Source organism: Triticum urartu, chromosome 6A (genome assembly GCF_056163025.1).
Source record: "Triticum urartu cultivar PI428250 chromosome 6A, HENAU_Tu73, whole genome shotgun sequence".
NCBI lineage: Eukaryota > Viridiplantae > Streptophyta > Magnoliopsida > Poales > Poaceae > Triticum > Triticum urartu.
Window position 1 is genome coordinate 606,462,330 of NC_141878.1, and position 17,531 is coordinate 606,479,860.

The 17,531-nt window shown below is 42.3% G+C and overlaps 1 protein-coding gene and 1 long non-coding RNA gene across 13 annotated transcripts; one reads left to right on the plus strand and one right to left on the minus strand.

Annotated features, from left to right (window-relative positions):
- Nucleotides 1–5,254: 5,254 nt before the first annotated feature.
- On the minus strand, nucleotides 5,255–16,885 carry LOC147967229 (uncharacterized). 12 transcript variants are annotated; one of them, XR_015609184.1, is made up of 12 exons: nucleotides 16,445–16,885; nucleotides 15,958–16,136; nucleotides 10,729–10,895; nucleotides 9,785–9,852; nucleotides 9,586–9,697; nucleotides 9,171–9,234; nucleotides 8,913–8,951; nucleotides 8,634–8,712; nucleotides 8,456–8,495; nucleotides 7,990–8,285; nucleotides 7,526–7,899; nucleotides 5,255–7,114 (listed from the first exon to the last, which is right to left on the minus strand). It is a non-coding gene; the product is annotated as an uncharacterized LOC147967229 (long non-coding RNA). The 12 variants fall into 12 exon arrangements; XR_015609176.1 differs by lacking the exon at nucleotides 8,913–8,951 and having other exon boundaries at nucleotides 9,658–9,697; XR_015609175.1 differs by lacking the exon at nucleotides 8,913–8,951 and having other exon boundaries at nucleotides 7,990–8,495; nucleotides 9,658–9,697.
- On the plus strand, nucleotides 11,940–15,963 carry LOC125521449 (uncharacterized). The gene is made up of 6 exons (XM_087529356.1): nucleotides 11,940–12,282; nucleotides 12,400–12,444; nucleotides 13,823–13,925; nucleotides 14,004–14,125; nucleotides 14,796–14,938; nucleotides 15,354–15,963. The coding sequence occupies exons 1-4, from the start codon at nucleotides 12,172–12,174 to the stop codon at nucleotides 14,087–14,089; spliced, it is 345 nt and encodes a 114-aa protein (XP_087385482.1). The 5' UTR covers nucleotides 11,940–12,171; the 3' UTR covers nucleotides 14,090–14,125; nucleotides 14,796–14,938; nucleotides 15,354–15,963.
- Nucleotides 16,886–17,531: the final 646 nt, after the last annotated feature.

Sequence of the window (17,531 nt, forward strand, 5' to 3'; positions counted from 1 at the left end):
ATTTACATAAACGGAATGTCATCTTTGTTTGTTCGTGTGATTGGCAGTAACAAAAAGCAGATGAATCACATACAACTGACGTAGGTGAACATCCGAACTAATTTAAGTAGTACATGGTAGAGTCACATACCACTGATTTTTTTCTTGGATACACTACGGCCTTTGGAATTTTCTGCAGAAACCGTAAAATAGAAAGAAAGAAAAATGAGTAAAATCCATTGAATCTACAGAAATAAACATAAATGCAAAAGTATCACATTAAGACACATCTAAATGTAGTTACGGCCAACGAAGAGACAAGCAAGTGGAGCACTAATTGCTAAGGAGTAGCAATAGATACTGAACTGCGATAAAAAACAATAGACACGTAGTTCATCCAATCCAATCGATCCAGCCCTAGGACCGAACCCTCCTAACCCGAGCAACCAATGGGGCCACCGGCCAACACTGACGCTACCAGAATCGCATCGATCACGCGGCACGACAGAGGAAGGAATGCTGCGCGGGTGGGGGCGGGATTACCTTGAGGATGCCGAGCTTGACAGAGCCGTAGAGGATGCCGACGCTGAAGGCGGAGACCCTAGCCACCTGCAAAGCAACATCCATCACGAGGACAAGAAACCGGTCCGTCAGTCAGTCAGTCATCCAGATCTGATCCGCGAGGATGAATCGAGAATCGGGGGAGAGGGACGCGTGGGTTGCCAGCGTGGGTGGTAGTGGCAGCGACCAGATCGTGGGGGAGAGGAGTTCGACCGAGTGGTGGGGTGTTCACGAAGAGTTTGGTGGGGTGGGAGTGGATCTGGTGGTGGGTGGTGCGGCAGTCACTCAGTAGTAGCGTGGGGTGTCTCATTTTAATACATAGTTTCAATCTACACATAGCTACTTGTAATTCTACATGTGCAATGATTTGAAATTATATCCATGGACTTGCAAGTTTAATCTTGATGAGATGTACCACTTCACAAACTTGCCAAAATCATAAGATTTCTCTCTTACATGTATCACGTCAGCATTTTAGGCATCTTACCCACTACTTTCTCATGCGAATATATGAGCTCTCAAATTTTAGCATTTCAATGCAACCAAATGTATCACAACATTTGTTTCCCCTTTTAAAGAAGTATAGATGGATGAATTTTCACACAAGGATAATGAATCATAAATGTGGATCGATATTTGTATGCACATTGGTTACTTCATCATATCTAATATGATAACTTTATAGGAAAACTTTGTAGCAACATTCTAATGTCATATATCCTATTCAATGCGCTTCTCAACTAACATAAATTCATCAAGTAGAACTGAAGCTATGTAAAAAGATCATTTACTTTATTTGGCTCAAGAACAGTATTATAAATCAGATTAAACCATCTAAAAAAATCAGATTTAGCAAAGTTTCGATTTGTGCCTACCCCCATACATCAACATCACATGAAAAATAATGGTTTTCACTTATCTTGTAAACATTTTAGATACATATCCTCTTCAACATCATAGTATATCAGTATTGCACTCACTCTCAACAACTACAATTGGCGCATCGTATTGGTATCTACAAACAAACAACAAATAATAGATGGCAATAGGAAAATCAACTATTAATAACATTTCATGTGAAATAAGCGTAGAGAGATGTGTGAGTAGTCGCTTCCACCTTGGGCTACACTACACCAAGCATCGGCGTAGAGAGATCTGGCATGGCAAAGCACGCACTGATAATCACTGAAGCAATATGTTAATGTAGATTACAAGTAATTTCCAATCTATTTGAGTATAGTGTGCACCACATTACTCCATAGCTATTATGAAATGAACAAGTGAAAAGAGCCATTGACTATATCACCCCCGTTATGGACATGAAGGTCACGTCAGCTGCCCGTGGCACTACTAAACTTCAAATCAAGAAATTATCATTCGAACAGAGGGAAGAGCCCAATAACTGCTTGTCGGCACTGAGATCATCATAATTAGTACCAATGCCAAGGAAAAAAACCTAAGCATAGGACTACCTGATGGCTTGGGCACATGACGCCTCCCACTTCATCCTCGACAAGTCAATGATCAGTGCAACCTAATATATAATTACTTCCTGATTGGCTAAAAAATTGGAGAAACTGGAGTTGGCACTATCATGAGAACTCATGATAAACTAAAGGTTATTCATGCAAAATAAGTGTTCTACGACACATGGACATAATTTGTTGTCAACTCTTATTTTGAAGTTTACCGAAACCGATCAAGCAATTCAGATGAGCACCTTATAGTCTAGCTTATTAATTCACTAATTCATAAAAATATTTTGATCATGTATTGAGCATTCTTTATGTCAAGATTGAAAATGACATAAACACATAGATTTTGCTATATAGATGGGAAGTTCCATGTATGTCCATGGGACATGGGGCATATACATACTTGTGTAATAGTTTTGTAAACTGAAATGTTAGAAAGCAACAGAAATCATGACCAATGCAGCAAGAAAACTGCAGAAAGAGGAACAGAAAAACACCAAATTTTACTATTAACTGGGCATACACACTTATCTAAATACAAATATGCCCTGAGATTACTATGCAAGAATGATTCATCTTGTAAAATATTGTAGTTACACCAAAAAATCCATATAGAAGAATAATTGTTGTCTAATCCTTAGTTAAAATGTCATATCATGATGAATCAATCTAACAACATCAAGATAAAGAGAGAGGAGGGGTCATAACTGGCAGAGGAGGCCGCGACTTACCTTGTTGTGTGGGTGTCAGGGAGGGTGCTAGCGGTTGCCAGCGGGATTGGTTGCGACACTATGTAAGAAAATAAAAGGTATATTAGCTTCATAGATAAGATACACTTGCAATAATAAAAAGTTTATCTTCTAATCCTTGAGCATCCTCAACACTATGTAATGCAATAAATTAGTCGATCAGAAGTTTAGAAACTGGTCCAAATAATTAGAGAATGAGGAAATGGGGATGTGACTGCATACATCTGTCAAGTTGATAAGCTGAAACCCGCCATATGGATCACAAATAGCATTGACTCAGCCTGACCCTAGAAAATAAGATGCAAGATGCTGCTATCAGCCTTGAAACATGCACCTGAGACCTTAGTATTCTCGACCTAGATATTTACCTGGAGAATGGGGAGGGCAATGGCAATATTTGCAGCAAAGGAAGATTTTTGCAACAGGCAACACTTAGACAGGTTCAGACAGCAGGTACGCAAGAATCAACTTGCATACGTTAATGTAATAAAGCACGAACACACATCGAGTCCATTACTATCAGGTTGGTGGATCAACATCCATCCAGAATATAAACTTGAATTGTGTGGAACTGTGGATGCATATAATGGCCAGGAGCAGCACACAGAAACATTGTCAGCAAGTATATCTCCCGTATGTATGCTAATAAGTTACTAACTTTAGTTTGTATTAGCAAATGTTCATTCTAGCTGAGAATTGGATGTAGCGGTAGTTGGTAGGAGCTCAAAATTCAATGAATTACGTGAATGATATTGTAACAAAAAGCTGAACGTTTAATTCCAAACACTTCAGACTAAATTGCCAAAGATTAAACTTGAATCACTAATACACTGGTAATCCTTTTAGAATATAATTTATGACAGAACAAGGAGCAACTGTTTCCTTGTTGCGTCATGACAGCAGACTACTTACCAAGGTACAGAGCAAGAAACTTGTAGCCCAGGGAGCAGTTGGCATCTTGCGTGCAGCACATGATGTAACCGAGGAAGCCTTCTGCAAGGCCTGCTTGAACTTGTCTTCCACCGATCTGTCACGCTATTCACATGCGTTTCTCAGAAAACACATAAGTAGCCACCAGCCGGCAACTACTGCAAACTGTCAACACGCTTCCAATTCTGCAAACTGTCAACACGCTTCCGATTCTGCAAACTATTCCAAATGTGACCAACTATAGCTAACTAGTAGAATGCCCGTGCGTTGCTATGGGCTTTTTAATTTTTGTTCTAATCGCACATATATACCCGTATTGTTGCATAAAACTCGGTGAATTTTGGAATATTATGCTTAAGCCACAAAAGACATACTTTCGAATAAGTAGATGTTCCCGTCCAACATTATTATTCAATGTTTACATAGTATTTCAACTAAAAATATTCAGTTCTTAGAAGTAACACAGTTTCGACCATATTGCAATACTATCAAATAAGTCCTCAAATATGTTGCATGTTGACAAGCAAATAGAATTGTATACTAAGTGTTCACCTAACCGAGAATTGCTTGAATAATGGTTAAACTCCCTCCTATTTAGATCAGACAAAAGAAAATGAGTCACACTTTGTTGTAGGAGAAGCCTATCATTATCCTAGGTAACACACAAGCAGGAGACAAATCCGTGAGTACGCATGCTCTACATTCAATCAAGCACTACTACACATTTATCAAATTCCTGATCCTTGCCCGCCAGGAATACATGGTTACCTTACTAATGCTAAATTAAACCGGTGGTTTTGTAAAAAAAATGTAGTCAAGTAATGCAGAATCATACTAAAAGTACTACTGACAAGGTGTAAACCCATACCTGCAGAAGCTCAATGCCTTTCTGCAACTGAGGGAAATTTTTATTCGAAATGTGAGGGAATGGAATGTGAGGGAATTTTTTTGGAGAGAAAAGGCACGAAGGTCCCACTTCAAATTAATGAAGCCATCAAACAGCTTGGATATAGTGGTGCTGATGACAAAGGCAAAGACTTGCCAAAAACTGAAAAATTACAAGCCAAATTCACTACACTCAGGGGCAGCAGCGAACAAAGCACCAGGAGAAATCACGATCGAGCCGCCGGAGGTCTCGCGCAGCCAGAACAGCAGGGCCAAAGCCACCTGACGACATCAATTGGCATGGACATGAAGAGCCAGACCGCTTGAACAAAAACATCAACTCCGCCGCCTGCTGCCTCGGGCCACTGCCGGAGGGAAGACAACTATCTCCCCTTTGTCCAGACCATGCGAACAGGCGGACACCCACCACCGGCCGGCAACCAACCAGCAAACAAGGCGAGGAGCTGCTGAAAGTTGTGAAAGGACCAACACCGGCAATCAGGGGAGGAGCCGAGCACGGCCACCGCCACCCACCAGCACGCACCAGGACCACAACCCCCAACCACCGCTTGAACGACGCCTCGGGGGAGGACCGAGACGTGAGAGCGCCTCCGTCGTCCTGCCAAAAGGCAAGACTTTCATCCGGAGAAAGAGGGGGGGGGGGGGGGGGCTAGAAGCTCGACCACAGAGATTAATAAGATAAATTATAAATCAAGAAAATTAGATACTGATTATAAAGATAGTTGCCCATCTTCTATGTAACATAATTTCCAATAACGTCAGTCATTAATATACATGCTTGGGGTTGTACTTATGGAAAAATCATGTTCTTCTCTTCAGTTGAGCTGTTTCATGTTTCGACTAAATAAAGTGACTTGAGCGCATTGGTGTCAACCAGGTTGTGAAGAAACATAATTTTAAAATGGGACTTGAGCGCAAGTGTGAAATCAGATAGGTACATGTTGTTTATCTGGTGTATCCGATCCTTCCACAGTCATGTATCACACATTCAGATGGTTGAAAGAAAGTTGTCCCAATTTGCACCCTCCTAATCAGTCACATAAAAACCATAACCCTAACCCATAAAAGGAAGTGATAGTATCTTATCTCAGTTTTCTGTATTTACCTCCGAATGAACCTAACTCACCATCACTATCAACAGAGCTTACAAAACCCATAAAAAGAGTAACTGAAAAAAAAACCAATTGTCAAAGATGCTCTAGCAGTTTCTATCATAGATCTTGAAATATAATCCGCGTGTAGAAAATATATTTTTATATGTCAAAATAATTTGCTCATGATACAGGATGTGAATAAATTCTTCACAAATAAAAAGAAAATTTATCAACAAAGAGTTAAATTCAGAAAAAAAATATCAAACACACAATATGTAGTTTCTACATGACACCCATTGCCGTGCAATCATCTACATGACACCAACACACAACATTATTTGTTTCAGCTAACAATTCCTTTCTTACCACATAAATATGATATGTGTGATCGAGCAGTACAAAACATTTAACCAGTTCTCTAAGTAGTACACAAAATAATTATTGTTAGAGGGAGAGAGAGAAAACATACCCTGGGTAAGTCTCCTTACATCCCGGTAATGTCTCCTTACAAAAATTAATTATTGTTAGAGAGAGAATAGCATACTCTGGGTAAGTCTGATCGAGTTTTCCTATTAACATGGCTGCAGCGTCTTCGGGAGAAGTCATCGAATAACTTCGATTTTTACAAAAAATAATATCACCTCTATTCTCAGTTCATTCAGTGCACAAATATTTTACCTTGATACGAAGTATCAGTTTACATACTGAGTTTTCCCACACACAAAAGGTTAGATACTGAGTAGTAGTAATATAGATGTGCTGGAACAAGGTTCATTCCTAGGTTAATTTTGTGTCCTACATTTTAATAAGATGACCCAGACATGTCAGCTATGTATCCATGATACATATTCATCCACTAATTTACCCGCTTAGAAGGGGATTCACGGACTTCCAGTAATATGCCACCACCCTTAGAAGGGGAAAGGGCTTGATCGTCTTTGTCAAGCAATATATTGGTCTTCTCTAATAAATTTTACCTTTTTGAAAGAAGATGTAAGCTTGCAGTAATATGTGTTCCAGCAATGTTATTCTCTGATGCACCAGATCCATATTTGTTATAACTTGCTTTCTGCTATACTCCTTTTCATTCATCCCTTCTCCATCCTGCAACTCTTTTCTGTCTGTCCCTTGTCCATTATGCTCTTAAGCATCCTTGCTATCGCCCGGATCACGAAATCCATCTGCTCGTCCATCGGTGGCTCGGTGCTAACAACTTCTTTTATCATGCCATCCTGCGTTGACTGAGAACTGCCAATTCCCACACCAGTCACCTGATCGGCATCCCGCGACAGAGGCTCCTTCCACTATTCCAGCACCAATCTTTTCTCAAGGATGGCTCCTGGCTACCTCAACTGCTCGCCAGGTGTCAGTCGCTGATAGCACCTGGTTCTTGTGTTCCCTAGCATCTCAATTGTCAAATCTACAAAAGCAATTCACCCAGAGTTCCAACAAAAATCAGATGTAGTTACCCATGGACGACTCAACTGTAAGACTACAACAACAACAACAACAACAACAACAAAGCCTTTAGTCCCAAACAAGTTGGGGTAGGCTAGAGGTGAAACCCATAAGATCTTGCAACCAACTCATGGCTCTGGCACATGGATAGCAAGCTTCCACGCACCCCTGTCCATAGCTAGCTCTTTGGTGATAGACTCAACTGTCAGACTGCTTGACCAAAAATGTGCATGAAGTTGGTTTATTTGTTCTTACTGAGCAGACTCGATCTATCTCTCTACCATTTCACGATCTACAGTCAATGAAACGTATCCATTCCCTTCAACGCGAGATTAGGCTAGCAAAACGAAAGAGGGAGGAAAAGTAGCCTCACCTTTGGCGAGAGAAAACTCAGACGCGGCCATATGCGGCCGCACCAGATTGAAGTTCGACCCATCTCCCCAATCGAAAGCCCCCCTCGCCACTCCAAGACAACACCGCCAAATCAAATCAAGAACGAATCTTCGCTGCAACGCCGCCATGCCCTGCCCTGGGGTTACGCGATTGCCTCCACGCCCTTGCGGCGCTACTCGCTGGCGGCAACGGCGCCACGCCCGGCCCTGGGGTTACGGCGCCATGCCCTTGCGGCGGTCTGCGCCATCGTCCCACGATTCGGGGCCCTCGACCAGGGCACGCTCGATCAGTCCGACAGAGGCGGCAGCGGTGCGGAGGGGTGGCAGCGGAGGAGAAAGACGACAAGAGGTCGGGCTACAATGCATATAAATGAAACAAACAAATGATTAAGGTTGTCTCCAAGGTCGAAGATCATTTCTCCCTCACATATGTACTTTTTCAGACCTCAAAAGGGCGCCCGGTGAGTTCCCTCAACTGTTTAGACAGTCCGGGCTCCCCAAAATGCAGCCAATATGAAAACACCTTTGATAGCTAGCAGTATATAAGCCAACAAAGAACTTAGTGCTTCTCAGCCCAACCTTCCACCTTGAGACTTCTCTGCTGTCCAAAGAGAAGCACGCTTTGGCTGGAGCAGCGACGCAGGGTCTAACAACAGGTCGTCAATATAATGAGCACTAACAACTCTCTATTCCGCTTCTTTCTTCCCCGGTAGTCATCCAGCATCGGTAACCATCCTCCTCCTACAAAAAGACAAAGCGTCATCTTTCTCCCTACCTTTACTTTTCCTCCACTTTCATTCGCTTGATCTGCCCATTCTCTAGCACTATTGTCGTTCAAAAGTCTCATCTTGTCTTACCATACACAATTTAGTAACTTTAAAAAAATCTATGAAAATAGTTCTCATGTGCACCTCCATTTCTAGTGACACTTTCCCCTTCATCCACCACCACCTGTAATACCAACCGACCTTCATAGTAACTATCTATCCAACAATGCAAATTAGTACTACATTTTATGATTGATCACTATTTTACAACATATAGTGATGAAATGTTAGTAGGCAAAATTATTATCACTTATCGTGTTACCAATTTGCCATTTATTAGCCACCTTGACATCAACGGATTCAGCGGGTTTTGTATCTTCGTCATCAAAGAAAACTACTTCCTGAAAATGTTACAAAAACATCACTGGAATACATATTAGAAATCTTAATTCATGTCAAACATTTGCAGCCAACATCAATGAAAAAAATGATGAAGTGTATACACAACAATGACGGTCTTCTCGGTAAATAAAATCCAAGCACTGTACATGATTTGATGACAATTATTCGTATTTGGCAGATATAGGTTTTAACTCAATACCTTTTTTGTTCAGTGCAGAGGGCTTCTCTGTTGTTTATGCTAAGGAAAAAAATATTATTCAGAAAACGTAGAGATGGATGAAAAACAGAAACAACTTTTGCATTTGTCCCCATAATGTTACACGATGATAAGTATAATGGTAGATGCGGATATGAATTTTAGTTCAAATAACAGATTTCATTTTCACAAGGAGTGAATGGGAAAAAAATACCACAGAAATATCAAAGAAAGGCGTGAAACCGCTGTCAGCGTATTCACCTTATTCTCGTTTCTTGCGTTTAACCTCTCATATTGGCAAGTCTGATTCTCGGAATGGTCCGACCTGCACATCAGTAAATTTATCAGAGAACATAATGTTACATGGGGTACGCCCCACGTACCAATGGGAGATCGGAAGAACGACTCAAGCAATAGTGGTTTCCACGCTTAGCTATAGTGGATTCAAACACGCTTAGCACTACCAAGGCCTACTGGATCCATCCATCAACTGTCAATAAAATGTATTGAAGAAGCTGCATTTAGAGAACCTTTGGGGTTTTTTTATTCCCCTCTCCTTTAATAATTCAAGGTACATATTAATGACCTGAAGACAAGGGATCCCACTTTCCCCATTACGTATAAAAACATCAGTGCAAAGTTTACATGTTTGCAATCAATAAGGATGGTTTAGTACATGTAAGATGAATATTTAGCTCGTCATTTAACCTGCCATGTGGTTTCAAACACTGATTTTTCCCCTGCTAACCTGAATGTTAGACGGTTCATGCAGCACCAGGACTTTGCTACTGTAAGTGAAAAGGAGCAATGTTGAGTTGTGTTAGCAAGGCACATAGGAAGCTTCAAACAAGATGCAAGCATGTCATGAAACGTACCCTGAACCGTTGCCATACAAACAATCGTGAACTTCATTTTCAGCTTCAGTAGTTAGAGGTCCAAAGAACTGAGAAAGATCAACATACATAAATCAAAGGGTTAATGGAGAATAGAAAGTTGTACAAGCCACAACCAAGCAGGTCAATCAGACACATAGTATTAAATAAAAAAAAACAGAAGAAGAACTCTGTGGTTGCCTCTTTTATGAAGCAGTCAAACCAGATTTGACACTAAGTATGCCAAAACTATGAAACTATCTGCATCAGTTTGCTACTTCCATCCCCAAATAAGTTTCAAGTCACTGGCTAGGCAAAAGGTGCATCCCAACGCACAAGCACGAGGAGGAAGATTGAAAAAAAAGGGTAGTTACTGCACGCGTGACTTGAAGCAGACTTGGTACTACTGCCCCATCAGATACGCCAAAGCATCAGCGTCCACTGGCTGGTCCGCGGCACAGGTGATGACAATGTTGACGCATCTGATAGCCAAGGTGAAGACGGCGTCGACACTCATCTATGGGGCTATGGGAGAAAAGCAAGCAAGCAACGCTGACCCCAGATCGGGCAGCAAGATGAGTTGGCCAGAAATAGAGGGAACCAGTTGTCTGTTGTCAAACAAAAAATAAAAAAGTTTAAAACAGAGCACACCAGCCGTGATCAGAAACCATGAGTCTTTCCAACTTAATATGACACATTCATGCAGCACAAATACAGGAAAACAGTACATTCAAGATTCAGTAATTGTCGCACACATATTGCCACTCGAGAGTCAGAACTAAATTGCAAGAATTATGTATATCAATGGCATCATTTTGACTAAGACGGACCAAACCAAACTGAATTTGTCTGAATGTTATAAGCAACGGATAAACAGAGCACTAAATTTCAATCACAGATAGGGTTGATTCTTGAATCTGGCAAGTTATGGGAAGGTGTGTGCTTACAGGGAAGGAGAAATCCCCAACATGACGACACCGATGAACCAGGTGAAGAAGGAGACGATGACCCAGCCCCGCACGAGGCTGGACGGCCTCGCATACTGGAGGATGCTACCGTAGAAAGACGTGATCCCAGTGAAGATCATCATCCTGGAGAAAGTGATGTCCAGCGTCTGCAGCACATGCAACAAAAGAACTCCATCTCTTGAGAAACCAGAAAAATACGACTGGCAAAACGGAACGCAATTCGCAAGCCGGTCATGCACAATCGCATCAAGCTTCTACAAGCGAAGAAAATAGCCACTGTTGCCACAGTTTTACTGAAACACGCAATGTAACCAGGTCTCATATCTCATCAGAAAATACAAGTGGATGCAATCCGCAAATGCCTAATTCTATTTGCCACAAATATCTTTCCATAATAATAAACCAGCGATTGCTTCTAGTCGTCCGTCATCGGCTATTTTGCAAAAATGTCGCTCCGTTTCTGAGAAATCAACCCGCAGTCCCTGTTTTAAAGTGAGAAAACGTTTCGTTCGGGGTTGTAAATATAAAAAAAAGAACAGACACGAGCACGGCTGCACGGGCTCTCCTCTCTCCCTCCCAGCCGCCAGGAGGCACACGGGCCGCGCGGCGCTCGATCCGGTGACGCGCCGGCCGCCGGCCGACGACGGCAATCGCAGCACCCTACACCACCGTTACACCTTAGCTCCTCCTTTTCCCCGCGTGCCCGAACTCCTCCTCTCTCGCGCGCGCCCCAGCTCCTCGTTGTGCGCCGCTCGGGAGGGCTTGCGCTCGCCGCTCGACCAGAGCCACCGCCAGCTGGTCGTTGTTGCACTTGCCGGCCACCTGATAGTCCCCTCTGCACTGCCCTCCACCACAAATTTGTACGCGTATGTGTTTGTGGATGTTCTCAATTATTTTTTGCACACAAGGTGTTTGTGTGTTTGTCCGAGCCAGTTCCAGTCACAGATCCTTGAGGTAAACTCCCACATGAATACATCATGAGAGTAACTCTCCTCCGATATGATTCAAAAAATGTTATGATGGTGGGAGTTAATTAATTTACATCATGTGAGTCTAAAGACACATGGGTACGCCGGTTCCTATTGCTTCACAAATACTCCCTCCGTTCCAAAATAGATGACTCAACTTTGTATTAACTTAGTACAAAGTTGAGTCATCTATTTTGGAACGGAGGGAGTATATATCTACAGATTTTCTATAATCGTATAAAGAAGTTACAGTTAGGTGTTGACCTTTTTCTTTGCCTAGACACAGCAGCTCCAACAAGATCTGGGCGCTCATAATGAGATGTATATGCATGCTTTTTGTTTTTGCTGTGCCTTGTTTTCCGTTTATCTTTGCTGCGCCATTGTAGTTTGAATTGTTCTTTACCTTCACCCGACCGAATTGAGCTATCGGAGGTGCTGCGGTCTTTTGGCAAACATGGTCTATATTATATGGTTTGGCACCTACAGGATGCCATCTCAGGTCATGGATCCACTCTGTCTGCTTCGTCCTTCACTGAGGACCTTCTCATCCCCACAGAGATCAGAGGTAACCCACACAGTTGAAAATTGTTGCTCAATCTTGCTTCAACAAATTTTGTTCCGGATATAATTTATGGCCATGCCATGTATTAATTATTCTTGTAATGGTCATCCGAATTTGCAGAGAATATTATATTTTGGAAGCAGGAAACCATACCTCATAAGATGGGTGAGCTGTAGGATTTGATTCTATTCAACTTGAATTAGTTTTTGCTCATCATGTTCTTTGTATTAGGAATTCAGATGCCTTCCAGCTCTAATCTTTTCGTATTGTTGGTGCATGCTGGGAGTCACATTGCTATGCATGCTAGCAAACATTAGGATTGGGAGTCTTACCCTGTAGGTTATTAATATCTTTTCCACTACACTGAGGTTCAGCAATTTAATTCGTATTAAGGTCGCACAAGCAGTTTTGTTTTCGGATTTGTCTTGGCAAACATATTTGGTACATCAATTTAATTCGTATTAAGGTCACAGAAGCAGTTAGTTCCATTATAGTTGGGTCACCGACGGTTGCCGTGCTACTATGCTCCTCTCATGTTGTAGTGACTAGCTGCTGCAATTCACGGATCATGCTCTCTCGTGGGAAGGAGGTTGTGGCTTTCTCAATTGATCAGACAGAACCCCACATAGTTCTTTTCTAGATATATATTGTTATTTCTGATACTGTGTGGACCATCAGAAACCTGATGTGTGTGTGTATCATAGAATATCTTGCTATTATGTATATTGCTTCCCTTTTATTCATGTAATACTTCTCTAAATATAAGCCACTTCTTTTCTATTGTTAGCTCTATCTTTTGATGTTAATGCATTAAAAGTCTAAAGCCTTTCCCTATGCAAAATGATAATATTAGAGCTATGCGTCTTATAATCCCTACTGTATATGACAATGCGATATTTAGTTATATTATGTTTGTAGCATGACATTTTTCCATTCCTTTTTTTCCCGCTGCATCACATGGTAAATTATGATGTACAATGACTGCTCTTGCAAAAAGTTTGGAATTCAGAGAGGGATTCTATAATAAGCAAGGTTTTAGGATCTGAATCTAAATGACCTCTTCTTCAGTTCAGTCCTAGCAAAAGCTGATCAGAGAAACAAAGAAGCAGCAACGGATGGGTCCCTTTCTTGCCCACAAGAGTTGTCTGTGTGCAAGTCATGAACCTTTTGTCCATCAATACAAGTGCAGGATTTGAACAAGTTTATTCTGACCTTCTGTTGGGAGTTTATATTATACCTTTCATGCAAAGTAGTTACATTTATCACATGGAAGACGATGCCCATAGAGTAGAAGGTGGAGAGTTTCAGACTTTGGTGGATGTTAATATGCTCAAAGTTTTTCAATTAAACATGTTGAAATCTTCCATGTAGCTGCGATTGTTCTCTCCGGACATGGAGGATCAGTTTTTGGACAAATTTATTTGTCTGCTGTATGACTTGCCACCATTTTTTCTAAATTTCTATTCACATGTTATCAAACCATAAAGATTTCAATATCTTAAAACATTAGTAGAATTAACCTGCCTGTAATTCTGGACTCTAGCATTTTGTGCTTGGTGGCCTTCTTCGCCGACTTCGTGGGCGTGTCAGCCCTCATCTCCACTTCGTCATCGACGACATCTACGACCACGACACCTGCCACCTTGGTACGCAAATTAAATCCTTCTTCACCTAGCTATGCCATTTTTGTTCTGGAAATTCAGATGCTTGAGCTGGTGGAGCAGGGTATGATTGTGATCTGTGCAATGGGTGCATAGTGGAAGGGGCTGCCGTTCCAGTTCAGCAGGGGCTGCACCTTCTACTGCAGTGAGCCCGACCCGCATCGACAGCAATGGATTCAGATTGTGTAAGCATCATTCGCTCACTAGATCAATTCGAATTTTGTGTTTTGATTTTCCACGTTGCAACCTTTGTTATATGTCACATATCACAACTCTATCATCTTCCAGTAACTATCTTTCAGTACCATGATATGCGTGCATATCTCTTCGGTTCTGAAACAAGAACTGCATGTCTTTCAGTTTGCACTGTGGATAAAGTGCACTGTACGGTCGGTGTTGTAAGTAAAAAGTCTAGGTAGATCAAGATGCAAGTTTGTTTGGTTTTAACTCCAAGCATGAATATTTGATAATTAGAGATAAGGATCTTGGGTAAAGATCTTTGCCTAGATCAATGTAATCATATAGGCCAGGTTATCTTCTAGAAAAAATATAGCAATAATAATTTCTTCTTTGTCTATTCCTCTTTTTTTTTCTTGTATCTTTCTTTTCTCAATGCTGAGCTTCCCTATATGATGATTTTGTAATGAGCTAGATTGGCAAATACTGCACATTCTAGATTAGGAAGAATATTGCAGTGATCAATTTTTGTGCAGGTGCAAATGCAACACACAAAGAAACAAAAAATAGATACTCCTAGGCTCAATCTTTCTACCGCAATTAAAAATATATGCTTATCACGACACTTTTGTCAATCTGTTTGGCATGTTTTATTATCTTCTTCTTTGGCCCATGAAGGTTTGGAGATGGTGGCCCGTGAGGAGGATTTCAGGGGAGATCGTACTGTGACTATGACAAGAGGCTGAGATTTGACCTGCACTGTATGCGAAAAGCAGGTTTAGGAGCTCCAAGCCAACAACCGCCAGAGCTTTGAAAAAGATGTAAGATTTCTACTTTCTAGCTTCTGTCACGCCTGTTATTTTGTATGGCAGTCGAGTTTGTTGTAATAATGAGCTATAGACCTATTGTTCAATTTTGTTTGAGATAGAATAATATCTTGCTGTTCTGGGTGGATTTTAGGAATCCCTTTTTATGTGTGAGCGATCTTTTTGATTCAGTCTGTAGTGATATAGGCACTACACTTTCACATCTGCTGAGAAATAGTCATTTAGACCTGCAGATTTTTATAATTAAAGTGAAGATACTGTGATGGTGTGTCATTTTCTGGAAACGTCGAAGACGAATTTCAGGCTGGCGGAACCTTCTGTAACTTGCTTGTCAATTCCTACTTCATACAGTTCAGTTCCTTAGCAGATATCTGATATCCTGAGTGATGATCCTCTGTGATCAATGCAGGAAGGCACCACTTTCTTCTTCAGAGGCCAGCATATTTGGGAAGCAGTTATTAGGGAACTTTTATCAAAAGGTCTATCACATGCTAAAGAAGTAGCCTTCCGACAAAAATAGGTGTGATCATTGAAATCTGGGTTAGATAGAAGCAATGTTTAAATTTGAACTGTGCATGAGTCTCAGAATGTTTTGTTGGTGCCATGTTGACACATCAGTTGTATAGGTCACACCTAGAACTAGCGTCACCACCGCAAAAGAAATGAAGAAATAGATTAGTAACTTGTACCAAAGGCGTCTACTGTGCCATATTATCTCTGTATCTTTTTTTCAATCTGTTTGTATTGATAGCTGAGAGTGACACTTAGGATGATAATTCAGATATCATTTTTGTATTTAAGATGCAGGCTGAATTTCTTAATTGGAAAAATGGCATCATTTTGACGAGTCAGAACTAAATTGCAAGAATTATGTATATCAGTGGCATCATTTTGACTGAGACGGACCAAACCAAACAGAATGTTATAAGCAACGGATAAACAGAGCACTAAATTTCAATCACAGATAGGGTTGATTCTTGAATCTGGCAAGTTATGGGAAGGTGTGTGCTTACAGGGAAGGAGAAATCCCCAACATGACGACACCGATGAACCAGGCGAAGAAGGAGACGCTGACCCAGCCCCGCACGAGGCTGGACGGCCTCGCGTACTGGAGGATGCTACCGTAGAAAGACGTGATCCCAGTGAAGATCATCATCCTGGAGAAAGTGATGGCCAGCATCTTCAACAGCGTCTGCAGCACATGCAACAAAAGATCTCCCATCTCTTGAGAAACCAGAAAAATACGACTGGCAAAACGGAACGCAATTCGCAAGCCGGTCATGCACAATCGCATCAAGCTTCTACAGGCGAAGAAAATAGCCACCGTTGCCACAGTTTTACTGAAACACGCAATGTAACCAGATCTCATATCTCATCAGAAAATACAAGTGGATGCAATCCGCAAGTGCCTAATTCTTTTTGCCAGACATATGACATACAGAGCAATACGAAGCCGATTTGCAGGGTAAAAATATATGAAGGGAATGATGATGTACGTACCATCTCCCTCCGGAGCTCTTCCTTGTAACCAAGCTTGTTTAGGCGCTTCTCACCGGAGTCCTGTCCACCTCAATCTGCCCCAGGCTCGAACCACCACATCGCTATCCTTGTCCTCCGCCCCAGCACGGCGCCACCGCTGCCACTGCTTCTGCACCCAAGCGGTGACGCCCCAGCCGCTCCACCCCTTCAGTGACGCGGCCGCCCCGCTCCCATACTCAGTGCCCGCAACACGAGTTGGCGGCTAGGGTTAGCCGCAGGGGCGCGCATAGGATGGGATTGGGAACAGCGAGGAGGTGCTGGGGATCGACTGGTGGCGGCCAACGCGAGAGCCGGATGGCGGCGGCGGCGGCGGTTCCTCTCGGATCTCAGAGGCGGCGAAGGGCTCCGCGGCTGGGGCGTCCTTGACGATGGAACCAGGAAACAGATCGAGGGGAGGGGAGGGGAGGCTCGTTGGCTGATTTTTTTCGGTTACGGGAGAGACGAAAAAAAAACCAAACGATGACGGAAGGAGAGACGAAGAAAACCAGACAATGATGGGATAGGGCTTGGTCAGCCAGAGAAAAAAAAAATCCTATGAGACCGGGTCTTAGAGGCCATCACGTGAGACCCACTCGGATGAATGACACCAGCGACGAGGTCATACGGCGTGGCTGCTGACAGGATCGTCTCGCAAGGACGCCGGTGACAAGATCTTTCAGTGCAGCCATGGACAATAACTTGTCACTTCATCGTCCCGAGCGGCCGCCGGTGACGAGGTGTGTGGCCGTCATGAACGACAGCCATACAAGGCAAACCCTAGGTCATGTTTAGTAGTACCTGTGTTAAGTACCTCTAGGAATCGCAATGGGGAATAGCTGTCGGGAATGAAAATTGATGGGCAAAGTAGTATTATCTGCTTTGAGATTGATGTCACATGTCATCCATCAAAGTGGGTCTCACGTGATGGCCTGTGAGACCCGGTCTCATAGGATTTTTTCCATCGACGTGGGGGCGAGGGGGGAAGGAACCGATCGCGGGGTGGGTCGCCGAAGGAAGGGCAAGACACGGTCATGGGCAGGAAAAAGAACCTTTATTTACACATTAATTT

Excerpts from the sequence above, each read along its gene's own strand:
- LOC125521449 (XM_087529356.1), top strand. The coding sequence starts at position 12,172 with ATGGTCTATATTATATGGTTTGGCACCTACAGGATGCCATCTCAGGTC. Across the intron at positions 12,283-12,399 it reads CATCCCCACAGAGATCAGAG|AGAATATTATATTTTGGAAG; the intron begins GTAACCCACACA and ends CCGAATTTGCAG. Across the intron at positions 12,445-13,822 it reads AACCATACCTCATAAGATGG|CATTTTGTGCTTGGTGGCCT; the intron begins GTGAGCTGTAGG and ends TCTGGACTCTAG.